The sequence below is a fragment of the Hemiscyllium ocellatum genome, chromosome 4 (assembly GCF_020745735.1).
Source record: "Hemiscyllium ocellatum isolate sHemOce1 chromosome 4, sHemOce1.pat.X.cur, whole genome shotgun sequence".
Classification (NCBI taxonomy): domain Eukaryota; kingdom Metazoa; phylum Chordata; class Chondrichthyes; order Orectolobiformes; family Hemiscylliidae; genus Hemiscyllium; species Hemiscyllium ocellatum.
The window spans coordinates 56,989,932-57,002,922 of record NC_083404.1 but is presented as its reverse complement, the minus strand read 5'-3'; the positions used below and the strand labels follow the sequence as shown (position 1 = coordinate 57,002,922).

General features: G+C 40.4%; 1 protein-coding gene across 1 annotated transcript in view; it reads right to left on the bottom strand.

Annotated features, from left to right (window-relative positions):
- Positions 1-5,728: 5,728 nt before the first annotated feature.
- LOC132813745 (antizyme inhibitor 1-like) overlaps positions 5,729-12,991 on the bottom strand; it is a 38,451-nt gene continuing 31,188 nt past the window's right edge. The window contains exons 7-12 of the mRNA XM_060823251.1: positions 9,427-9,508; positions 8,838-8,918; positions 7,632-7,797; positions 7,144-7,262; positions 6,524-6,735; positions 5,729-6,392 (exon numbers count right to left, since the gene is read on the bottom strand). Of these exons, the coding sequence (XP_060679234.1) occupies positions 6,263-6,392; positions 6,524-6,735; positions 7,144-7,262; positions 7,632-7,797; positions 8,838-8,918; positions 9,427-9,508 (790 nt within the window). The 3' untranslated portion in view covers positions 5,729-6,262. The remainder of the gene's footprint in view (positions 6,393-6,523; positions 6,736-7,143; positions 7,263-7,631; positions 7,798-8,837; positions 8,919-9,426; positions 9,509-12,991) is intronic.

Genomic DNA, 12,991 nt, shown 5'->3' with positions numbered 1-12,991 from the left:
ATATGGAAGGATCCCTTGGCGCCTTGGAGGGAAATAAGGGGGGAGGTGTGGGTGCAATTTTGCATTTCTTGCGGTTGCAGGGGAAGGTGCCGGGAGTGGAGGTTGGGTTGATGGGGGGTGTGGACCTGACAAGGGAGTCACGGAGGGAGTGGTCTTTTCGGAACGCCAATAGGGGAGAGGAGGGAAATATATCCTGTTTGGAGGTGGCGGCAATGGCGACGGATGATACGATGTAAATGGAGGTTGATGGGGTGGTAGGTGAGAACCAGTGGGGTTCTGTCTTGGTGGCGATTGGAGGGGCGGGGCTCAAGGGCGGAGGAGCGGGAAGTGGAGGAGATTTGGTGGAGAGCATCGTCGATCATGTCTGGGGGGAAATTGTGGTCTGTGAAGAAAGAGGCCATCTGGGTTGTTCGGTATTGGAACTGGTCCTCCTGGGAGCAGATGCGGCGGAGACGAAGGAATTGGGAATATGTGATGGCGTTTTTACAGGGGGCAGGGTGGGAGGAGGTGTCGTCTAGGTAGCTGTGAGAGTCGGTCAGTTTATAGTAAATGTCCGTGTTGATTCGGTCGCCCGAGATAGAAATGGAGGTGTCTAGGAAGGGGAGGGTGGAGTCTGAGACGGTCCAGGTAAATTTGAGGTTGGGGTGGAATGTGTTAGTAAAGTGGATGAACTGTTCAACCTCCTCATAGGAACACAAGGCAGCGCCGATACAGTCATCAATGTAGCGGAGGAAAAGGTGGGGGGTGGTGCCAGTGTAGCTGTGGAAGATGGAGTGTTCCACATATCCTACGAAGAGGCAGGCATAGCTGGGGCCCATGCGGGTGCCCATGGCTACTCCTTTGGTTTGGAGGAAGTGGGTGGATTGGAAAGAGAAGTTGTTCAGATTGAGGACCAGTTCAGTCAGTCGAAGAAGGGTGTCAGTGTAAGGGTACTGGTTAGTACGGCGCGAAAGGAAGAAGCAGAGGGCTTTGAGTCCTTCATGATGAAGGATGGAGGTGTACAGGGACTGGATGTCCATGGTGAAGATAAGGCGTTGGGGACCGGGGAATCAAAAATCATGGAGGAGGTGGAGGGCGTAGGTGGTGTCCCGACTGTAGGTGGGAGTCCTTGGACTAAGGGGGACAGAACCGTGTCGAGGTATGCAGAGATGAGTTCGGTGGGGCAGGAGCAGGCTGAGACAATGGGTCGGCTGGGGCAGTCAGGTTTGAGGATTTTGGGCGGGAGGTAGAAACGGGCGGTGCGGGGTTGTGGGACTATGAGGTTAGAGGCGGTGGATTGCAGATCCCCTGAGGAGATGAGGTTACGGATGGTCTGGGAGATGATGGTTTGTTGGTGGGAGGTGGGGTCATGCCATTTTGTTAACTTTGTCCATGTTTCTAACTTTTTACACAATACACATTTAGGGCAATCTACTGAACTAAAACCTCACTTGACAGGTGAGAACGGATTCAGGAATTAGCAAATTTCATTTCGCAATTATAAATTTTTGTGAAAATTGATAGTGCTAAGACTTGCCTGTAATGTGTCTCCATCTGTGCTACCTTTACAATTCTGCCAGGAACAAAGTTACCAACAAAAAAAATCTACTGACACCAAGAAAACTTTATGGATATATAGTGGAACTTGAGAACATTGTTTCTCCTAAATGTAATGTATACCTTTCAACGGTTTTTAAATCTTGATTTGACCTGTATGTTCATGAATAATTTGGTTGATCAAGCAGCTAGAAAATGTTGCCCAACTAGAAAAGGATGTTATAATTACTGTGCAAGAGGAAGTGTATTTTAGCATCCTTGCAGCTGAACCTATTCTGAGCGGTCATATATGCATGCACGATAAGTGTGACATATACTACATTATCATTTGGAGGTTTTTAGGACCCTCCACTTTCATACTATATAGGTCAATATCTACAGTGGTTGAGTATGGGACTCATGGTGAAGAAAACAGTTTGTACTCCAGTCTTGATTGTCATTTGCATTTCATCTTCGAGTACTGAGTTTGGCAAACAGACTTAAGGAGAATCCAAAGTGTTTTTACAAATTCATTAAGGATAAAAGGGTAACTAAGGAGAGAATAGGGCCTCTCAAAAGATCAGCAATTCAGCCTGTGTGTGGAGCTACAAGAGATGGGGGAAAGATACTAAATGAGTATTTTGCATCAGTATTTACGGTGGAAAAGGACAGAAGAGGGAAATAGATGGTAACATCTTGAAAAATGTCCATATTACAGAGGAAGTGCTGGATGTCTTGAAACACGTAAAAGTGGATAAATCCCTGATCAGATTTTCCCTTGACCTCGGTGGGTAGCTAGAAAAATGATTGCTGGGCCTCTTGCTGAGGTATTTATATCATCGATAGTCACAGGTGAGGTGCCAGAAGACTGGAGGTTGGCTAACGTGGTGCCACTGTTTAAGAAAGGTGGTGAGGACAAGCCAGGGAACTAGAGACCAATGAGCCTAACATCAGTGGTGGGCAAGTTGTTGGAGTGAATCCTGAGGGACAGGATGTACATGTATTTGTAAAGGCAAAGATTGGTTAGGGATAGTCAACATGGATTTGTGCATGGGAAATCATGTCTCACAAACTTGACTGATTTGTTTAAAGTAGTAACAATGAGGATTGATGAGGGCAGAGGGGTAGATATGATCTATATGGACTTCAGTCAGGGATTCAACAAGATTCCCTATGGGAGACTGGTTAGCAAAGTTAGATCTCTCAGAATACAGGGAAAAGTAGCCATTTGGATACAGAACTGGCTCAAAGGTAGAAGACAGAGGGTGGTGGTGGAGGAGGGTTGTTTTTCAGACTGGAGGCCTGTGACCAGTGGAGTGCCACAAAGATTGGTGCTGGGTCCACTACTTCTCATCATTTATATAAAATGACTTTGATGTGAGCATAAGAGGTATAATTATTAAGTTTGCTGATGACACCAAAATTGGGGGTACAGTGGACAGTGAAACAGCTTATCTCAGATTACAACAGGATCTTGATCAGGTGGACCAATGGGCTGAGAAAAGGCAGATGGTGTTTAATTTAGATAAATGCAAGGTGCTGCATTTTGAGAAAGTAAATCTTAGCAGGACTTACATACTTAATGGTAAGGTCCTAGGGAGTGTTGCTGAACAAAGACACCTTGGACTGCAGATTCGTAGCTCCTTGAAAGTAGAGTCACAGGTAGATAAGACCATAAGACATAGAAGTGGAAGTAAGGCCATTCAGCCCATCGAGTCCACTCCACCATTCAATCATGGCTGATGGGCATTTCAACTCCACTTACCCGCATTCTTCCCGTAGCCCTTATTTCCTCGAGACGACAAGAATCTATCAATCTCTGCCTTGAAGACATTTAGCATCCCGGCCTCCACTGCACTCTGCGGAAATGAATTCCACAGGCCCGCCACTCTCTGGCTAAAGAAATGTCTCCGCATTTCTGTTCTGAATTGACCCTCTGTAATTTTAAGGCTGTGTCCATGGGTCCTAGTCTCCTCACCTAACGGAAAAAATTTCCTAGTGTCCACCCTTTCCAAGTTATGTATTATCGTGTAAGCTTCTATTAAGTCTCCCCTTAATCTTCTAAACTCTAATGAATACAATCCCAGGATCCTCAGCCGTTCCTCGTATGTTAGACCATCCATTCCAGGGATCATCCCTGTGAATCTCCGCTGGACACGCTCATGCCAGTATGTCCTTCCTGAGGTGTGGGGACCAAAACTGGACACAGTACTCCAAATGGGGCCTAACCAGAGCTTTATAAAGTCTCAGTAGCACAACGGTGCTTTTATATTCCAACCCTCTTGAGATAAGTGGCAACATTACATTCGCTTTCTTAATCACGGACTCAACCTGCATATTTACCTTTAGAGAATCCTCAACTAGCACTCCCAGATCCCTTTGTACTTTGGCTTTACTAATTTTCTCACCGTTTAGAAAGTAGTCTATGCTTTTATTCTTTTTGCCAAAGTGCAAGACCTCACATTTGCTCATGTTGAATTCCATCAGCCATTTCCTGGACCACTCTCCCAAACTGTCTAGATCCTTCTGCAGCCTCCCCACTTCCTCAGTACTACCTGCCTGTCCACCTAACTTCGTATCATCTGCAAACTTCGCTAGAATGCCCCCAGTCCCTTCATCCAGATCATTTATAACGTGAACAGCTGTGGCCCCAACACTTAACCCTGCGGGACACCGCTCATCACCGGCTGCCATTCTGAAAAAGAACCTTTTATCCCAACTCTCTGCCTTGTCAGCCAATCCTCAATCCATCCCAATAGCTCACCTCAAACACCATGGGCCCTCACCTTGCTCAGCAGCCTCCCGTGTGGCACCTTATCAAAGGCCTTTTGGAAGTCTAGATAGACCACATCCACTGGGTTTCCCTGGTCTAACCTACTTGTCACCTCTTCAAAGATAGGACAGTGAAGGCGGTGTTTGGTATGCCTTCCTTTATTGGTCAGAGTATTGAGTACAGGAGTTGGGAGGTCATGTTGTGGCTGTACAGGCCACTGTTGGAATATTGCGTACAATTCTGGTTTCCATCCTATTGGAAAGATGATGTGAAACTTGAAAAGATTTACAAGGATGTTGCCAGGGTTGGAGGATTTGAGCTACAGGGAGAGGCTGTATAGACTGGGGCTGTTTTCCCTAGAACGTTGGAGACAGAGGGGTGACCTTATGGAGGCTTATAAAAGCATGAGGGACATGGATAGGATAAATTGACAGAGTCTCAGCTTGAGGATCTGCCTGTTTGGTGCACTTGGGATGCGATGAAACAGACAAGGCATTGAAGAGCAGAAGAGCAAAATAGTGAAATGCAGCATTTTTCTATTGCATTGTTGATCATTTATTTTGAACCTTAGAATGAAGTGATTTTTTTCAACAGTGGCTGTCATTTTCCAGTGATGAAATTTACAGCCCATCAAGGCTGGGATTTTTAGAATGGATAAGGTCAACTCTGCGTTATCTACAGCCATCTTAATGGCTGCAACATATGAATAAAACAATTTCATGAAAAAGCAACCACAGAAGTGATCATTCTTAACTACTGTATTTCAGATTTCAGACAATGTAACTGGAAGTCAAGCCAACCTATTTTGTCTACAATTCGTCACTGATAATTTGATGTAACGTAGTGCCCTATCCCTAGTTATTGAATGCAAATAGCTAGCTGATCTGTATTGTTCTCAACCTTCGAGTCAGTTTGGTATTTATATAAATGAACTTTCAACATTTTTCAATAAACATGATACCTAAAAGTGAAACTAACTACATTGATCCTGCCTGTAAGGAAAATTCACATGACCAACAATTATTACAGAAAGATTGCAAACGATGTTGTGTATTACTTGCAGAACAATGCCTTGTATTGAGTGGTAAATGTATTTATTACCTCCAATCTTTAACAAGCTCAACTAGTTGGATCTGACCCAGTTCAGTTCTAGTGTGACCTCATTGTAAGAAAGTCATGCAATAGCCGCACCATTTTTACTAATGGGACCAATACCATGTTATAGCCAATATATGTAAGGAAAGTATGCATTCTATAAATAACTGTCTAAATTCTTCAATATCGTTAAAGCCAATTCATGTTGAAGAAACATGCATTATAGCAGAACTGACAGTACTTTGTACTTGGCTTTTGGCATGATACTCAATTAACATAACAAACCAAAATGAAGCTATATAATTTTATTGGAAATCAAAACAGGGACAATAAGATCATAGAAAGTTTGTTGCAATTTTACATTTATTAACTACAGAACAAAGCACATATTTTACACATCCTAAACATTTTACACATCAAGTCAAATTGCTCTGGTTATTCTGTTAACTGGGCAAAAAACCTCAAAGACATCTATAAGAATATCTGTATAAAAATTGTGAACATGTAAACTGTTTAAGCAGGGAACCCAGCGATAGGTTTCCATCTCTTCCGAGTCATCCATTTTGTTGCATATTTTATTGTTGGTTTGTGTGGGATGGGGATGATGGGGTGGGGGAGGAAGGAAGAAGGAGAAAGTAAAAAGTTACATCAACTTGCAGGCTTCATTTCAGATGGTTAAAATGTTAATTTTTCCACATGACCACTTGTAGTTATTCTAGCTGATTTCTGCCTGGTCCCGATTAACTATTTCAAGTTTTTGAGTTAAAATTTAACAAAAAAAAAATTAAAAGAAACAAAGCAGGATTGTTCCACTGGTTGTCTTCCACGTTGGAATACAAACCAGACATGCGATTGAACAGAACTGCAAAATTCAGTAACTTAAGCACTGATGCCAGACAAACTTGCAGCTGGAAAGCCTTCTTCTTGGTTTAGCTGAAAACAGGAAGGCACACAAGAGAAGTTCTTCACAGATGTTTCCAAGGTTAAACCAACTTCCTGCATCCAATACCTGAGACAAATCATAATCCATTAGAGATGAACATCTAAAAGGCATCTAACTTTTCACCTACTTCTGACAGATCAATTGGTTATTATTGAAGCCACTATTTTTTTCATGGCTTCACTAAATTTGAGACTTACCAATCATTGATTGACATCACACAGTAAACTGGCAGCCTCTCGAGCTCACTAAAAGCAGACTGCTCCAACGTGTATGCTCCCATGTTTTCAAAGATGACCCAATCACCAACACTTAGTTCAGGTAGGAGACAGTGTTCCACAACTTGATCAAGCCCATCACAGGATGGTCCCCATAGGCTACTAGCAAACACAGGCTCTCCTGAATTTGGCTTCTACAGTGAAAGAAAGGAAAATGACTTATCAGCTACATTGGACCATCAGAGTTTCACAGCCAAAAGGCACAATAGAGCTTCAAAGATGGTCTTAGGTTTCAAGTAGACAGTAATCAGTAAACAAAAAAAAACATTTTTGGCTTCAGAAAAATTGAGATGGCAGCTTGAGTTATTTTTCAGTTCCAAACACAGAAGACCTTGCCTAGGAAATACAATTTTGAAAGACATACTTATTGTAACAACTGCACTAATTATGAGCTCTGACTTTGTCAAGTTGACATGCAAAAATCATACTTAGTGGATCGAAATGCTTAAAATGTATCTAACAAATTCTCTCAACATAAAATCAATAAATTTGAATTTACAACGTAATTCCAGTTCCTAGCATCTGCAATATAATAATCTCACCTTGTGAAGAATTGGAATGGCATTCACAGTGCCATATAAGCTGCTTGCAAAAGAGCCATAAACACCATCACTTATGTAATATATGAAGAATGGTTCATCGTTCACCGAGGAGACAACCACTAAAAAGGATAAGGAAATAATTATTTTCAGAATTAGACTCCTGGCCATTGTTGTTTAATTATAAAAAATAGCATCACTGAACTTGATGCTCAGTGGATTTGTATACTGCACTCTGATAAAGTCAAATCAGTTCAGTGTGATGTGTCAAACTTTGTCAAACAATTGAAAGAATCTATGGAAGACGAGTTTTACAGGAAAGTTTAGAAAACCCTCACCAGCTTTAAAATATACCAGAAACTTTAGAAGTACGCAATATTTTTCAGGGAATAAAAGTTAATCCTGAGCAATATTTCAATTTAAACCAGAAATGTTTAAATCAACAGCATACTATTCTGTTAATGTAACACAATGAGAATGCTTGGAATTACCTCCAGACTGATCTTGTGAATCTCTTGCAACAGCTTTCTTGGCTACAATATTAACTGCTAGAGTGAATGCAGAATTCACATAGTAGCTACCAGGTTCAGCAATGATTTTAATGCCACTTTCGGAAGGAAAGTAAATATCAAGGAGTGGATCAATTGCATCACAAACCTAGAATGGGAGACAAACTTGTTACTAAAATACAAACTGTATTCATATATTTGAATTATACATAAGTAACAGCTATTAAAACCATGACGTAGAAACATTTGAAATAGCTGGCTAAATTTAAGAAGAAACTCATCTACATAGTGAAAACAAAATATTTCAAATACGTCAAACAGCAAATCAAAATGGACAAATCACTTTTTCCCAAAAAGATTGTTTTAAAACACCTTGTGAATTTTTTTTATTCTGAAGAAAAATTCATAAAACGAGATGAATATTTTTGAAAAGACATGTAGTTGGGATAACCTATTCAGAGTTTTGCTGATGCATTTCTGTAATCAGCCATTGGCAAGTGTGCAAGATATCTGGTTACATATTTTTGTTCAGCACTTATCACATAAGTATAGCGAAACTCAAGACTCAACAGTATCAGGAAATTACACATGCTGTATTATTCTTTGATTATGAATGTTTTGTTTTTACACTTGCAGGCAACTGTGGTCTCCCTCCTATAGGAAGAATGTTGCGAAACTTGAAAGGGTTCAGAAAAGATTTACGAGGATGTTACAGGATTTGAGCTATAGGGAGAGACTGAATAGGTTGGAGCTATTTTCCCTGGACTGTCAGAGGCTGAGGGGTGACCTTATAGAGGTTTATAAAATCATGAAGGGCCTGGATAGTGTAAATAGGCAAGGTCTTTTCCCTGGGGTGGGGGAGTCCAAATTTAGAGTGTTTAGGTTTAAGGAGAGAGGAGGAAGATATAAAATGGCCTGCAGGGACAATTTTTCCATGCAGAAGGTGGTGCATGTATGGAACAAACTGATAGAAAAGGTGGAGGACGCTTTGGTACTATTACAACATTTTAAAGGAATTTGGACAGGTATATGAATAGGAAATGTTGAGGGGGATATGGGCCAGATGCTGAAAAATGGAGCGAGATTAATTAATGATATCTGGCAGGCATAGAGGAGTTGGACAGAAGAGCCAGTTTCCGTGCTGTATATCTCCATGACTCTACTAAATAGAACAAAGCCTTGCCATACCTTTTCAAGCTCCAATTCCCCATCTGTTTCAGAAAAACCACCTCCAATGTCAAGGATATTCATGTTGAAACCAAACTCTGCCTAAAATGGAAGAGTAGCAATCAGAGTTTACTTAATTTTGCTTCAAAGCATCTAACTTTGCTATGTAAACTGCATTTCCTGAAAACTAACACATACCACCATTAAGTTAAACAAAGAAAAGAACAAATCTTTCAACACAAAGAAACTGGAAGACACGTTTCAACTCAAGTTGCTCAGAAGGATTAATTGATTTGACTCCGGTTGTGACGATAAAAAGGAGAGAAAGTTTTCAGAACAGTTGCTCAGTTGCGAAGAACAGCATTTGAACATGTCACAATATCAGTTATGTTCTTACAACTTTGTGTTTAATATAGTCAATGTAATTTTTGACAGATATTAAAATATCTGAGATGATCCATTAATGTATGATTCGCAGTAACAAAACTCAGTAAACCAACCAAATTAGTGAGAGCAGCACCCTCTACTGAATAAATTCAATATTGCAATACAACACACATCCTAACATTTTGAGCTATTCTCAATAATTTAATAAAATTAAGGTACTTACAGCCATGTCAAACACACATCGAGCATCAGCCAAAGCATGTAAATATGCTTCCATATTGCCACTTGAGCTTGGAACATGAAACCTGGCAACGGTATACAAAATAGTACATTATATGATTATGACTGAGATAAGCCTGCAACCATTTAGTAGTCCATAAACATTTGCAAACCTGCTTTTAAGCTTAATCATAATCATCAGATTCAAGCATTATGCAAATATAGAATTACAACTTAGTTTTTTCATTCCATTGTCAGCTTACATGTTGCTAAGTTTTTTATACAATGAAACACTAACTTATTTACCTTGAATAACAGCGACTTGGTTCCATTTTTAAAATAGAATTTTTAAAATTACCTAATTAGATTGGCAAACTGCAGATAGATTCCAAAACAACCAGAAATTGTATGCTCCTAAGTCATATTTCCACGGAGAAGTTGGAATTATTCAGAGCAGGATAAGTTAAAGGGATGTATTCACTAGATTACCAGAATGACTTCATTTGTCTTCTAGAGGGAAAGACAGACTGTGCATGCATGCACTGGAGTTGAGAGAACGGAGGGGTGACTTGTTTAAAGTACACAAAGTCCTCAAAAGCCTCAAGAACAGCATGGAAAGGATATTTCCTCTTGTGGGCAAGACCAGAACAGGGAGGGCACTTAAAAAAAAATTGAAGGGTTGTCCTTCATGTTCTTTTTTCCCTACCTGAGGGTTTGCATGCATTTGACAATCTCTGCCTCAGGTGGAAGTTTCTTCAAGTTTGTAAAAAAAGGTAATAGATTATTGGTAGGCAACAAAATAAATGATCATGAACAGAAATTCTGGAAAAACTCAAGTCTGGCACCACCTATGGAGAGAAATCAGGGTTCACATTTCAAGTCCAGTGACCCTGCTTCAGATCTGGTGGTAGCTTGGAAAAGATTGGTTTTTTTGGGAGAGGGTGATGAGGAGGAAGAAAAGAGTAAATGATAGGTGGAGATTGAGCCCAAAGAGAAAAACAGTTGGACAGAGGGATGGATAAAGCTCAGTCTGGGGGAACAAATAGCTGTTGGACTATTAGTAGCCGACAATGGGTTGTGTGGGGTAGTAGCCCATTTAATGATGGTGCCTGACGTGTGGAGCTAGGAGGAAGACATGAGAGATGCCTAAAATTGTTGAACTCGAATTCAAAACACAGATTAGTTGCGATCTTACGGAATGGGTGAGCAAGGTTCAAGGGTTAAATGACTGACTTCTGCTCTTAATTTGTATACTTGTGTAATTTTCAATATCTCTACTATAACAAATTTTAAAAGTAAATAGGAATTAGAATCCGTGTGGAAACAGGCCCTATCGGCCCAACAAGTCCACACTAACCCTCTGAAGTATATCCCACCCAGACCCATTCACTATATTTACCCATGACTCATGCACCTAACCTATACATCTTTGGATTGTGGGAGGAAACCGGAGCATCCGGAGGAAACCCATGCTGCCACAGGGAGAATATGCAAACTCCACACAGCCAGTTGCCAGAGGCTGTAATCTGACCCTGATCCCATGAAGCTGCAGTGCTAAGCACTGAGCCACCATGCCACTCCACTATTCCCAATGATGGGTGAGTCAGTTACCAGGTGGGAAAAAAAACACAAGATTAGAACCATGTGCCAGCTCACTGTTTGATGTTTGTAGCAAGTGCCTCCAATACACAAGTGATTAGTACAGACACACTAATTACTAATATAAAAATGGTATTGGTGCAAACCAAAGTCCCTCTAACATTTTTTATTTGAGGGCAAAAGACAATTTTAGTTGTGCAGCCCCCTGTTTTTTATTTTTACATTGCATTGAAAGCATTTAAAGAGCCTGTGCAAGGAACTTTTGAGTTGCTGAGACACCAGGGAAACCTGGTGCTGACACTGAAACCACGCAGCTAACCATCCCCCACAACCAAAGCAAATATTGTTAAATGAAGCCTCTAGAATCTACCTCAAAACTTTGACTTACAGTTTTAAAATGGGTGTGATAATGTGGAAGCAACAATAACTTCCTTGAAGTTATTAATACTGATTGTCGTTATTTTTATAGGTCCTCTACTTTGAGAGTCCATAAACTGTTTGATCACTAAGTTTGAAACCTTTGTGCATTAAGCAAACTGACTCAAAGAATTCCATAGGCTCTGAATATCCATATAATTATCTATTTTCCAGCTTCACGCCTGGTTCCATAAACTTTGCTTCCACTTTAAAACATATTTTGGAAGGGCTTGAATGTGTAGAAAATGGCATTCAGAATTAAACAACAGAGACATGTTTCTAAGTATTTTTCAACTAGATTCCCAGAAGAGGATTTTTTTTTCTTCTCTCAGATGATAGTGAATCTGAAATTCTTCACTGCACAAGGCTGTTGAGGCAGGGTCTAAGTAAATTCAAGGCTTAGACAGATATTTAATCAATAGGGAAATTGAGGGTTATGGGATAAAGGAGAGTTGAGGATTATCAGATCAGCGATGATCTAGTCAAATGGCAAGTTTAATGGACAGGAAGCAAATAATTGGTATAAATGGGGCATTCTCACATTTGCAGGTTGATAGTGGACTGTTGCAAAAAAAATGCTGAGGCCTCAGCTATTTACATTCTACATTAATGACTTGAACGAAAAACAGGAGTAATGTATCTTAGTTTGCAGACATCACAAAGATAGTTTAAACAAATGCTGTTAGGAGGACAGAGAGAAGCTGCAAAGAGATAGATTAAGTGACTGGACAAGATGGCAGAGTATAATACGGGCGAGTGTGAAGTTATGCATCTCTGTACAGAAACAGAAGTGGGACATTTTGTGAAAGGCATGAAACACCTAACTGTTGATGTTCAAAGACACCTGGGTACGCTCATACAAGGAACAAAAATTAACATACAGGCACTTGGGAAAGCAAATGGTATGCTGGTCTTTATTGCAAAAGTTTAAGAATAAAAATGCCCTGCAAAAATTGCAAAACGCTTTGGGCAGCACACAGTTGGATTGCTATGTGCAGATTTGGTATCCATACTTCAGTAAGGACATAACTGAATTGTACAGGGTGGAGGGAGGGTTCACTATGTTGGTCCTTGGGTTGACAGCATTGGTTTTAATGAGGGGATGAGTTAAATTGGATCAATATTCTTTAGTGTTTACAAGAATTAAAGGTGATCAGATTGAAACATTCAAGATGATGAAGGGACTTGACAAGTTAGATAACTAACATCATTTCTGCTGACTGAGGAATCTGAACCATGAGGGCAGAGTCTCAGAATAAGGAGACAATCATTTGAGATGGAGAAATTTCTTCAAAGGACTGTACATATTTGGAATTCTCTAGCCCCAAGAACTGCAGATACTCTAGCACTTACTACACTTCTGGAAGCGCCAGATTTTGGTCTTTCAAGAAATCAAGAATATGGAGAACAGATAAAAATGTGGAGTTCAGATCCAAGATCTGCTAGTATTGCAAAACTTAATGATGGAGTGGACTCAATTGATGTATGGTTTACTCCTGCACTTTTCTCTTAGGGTTCTGTCGCAAGCTAATTGGGAAAAGATTGGAAAAGAT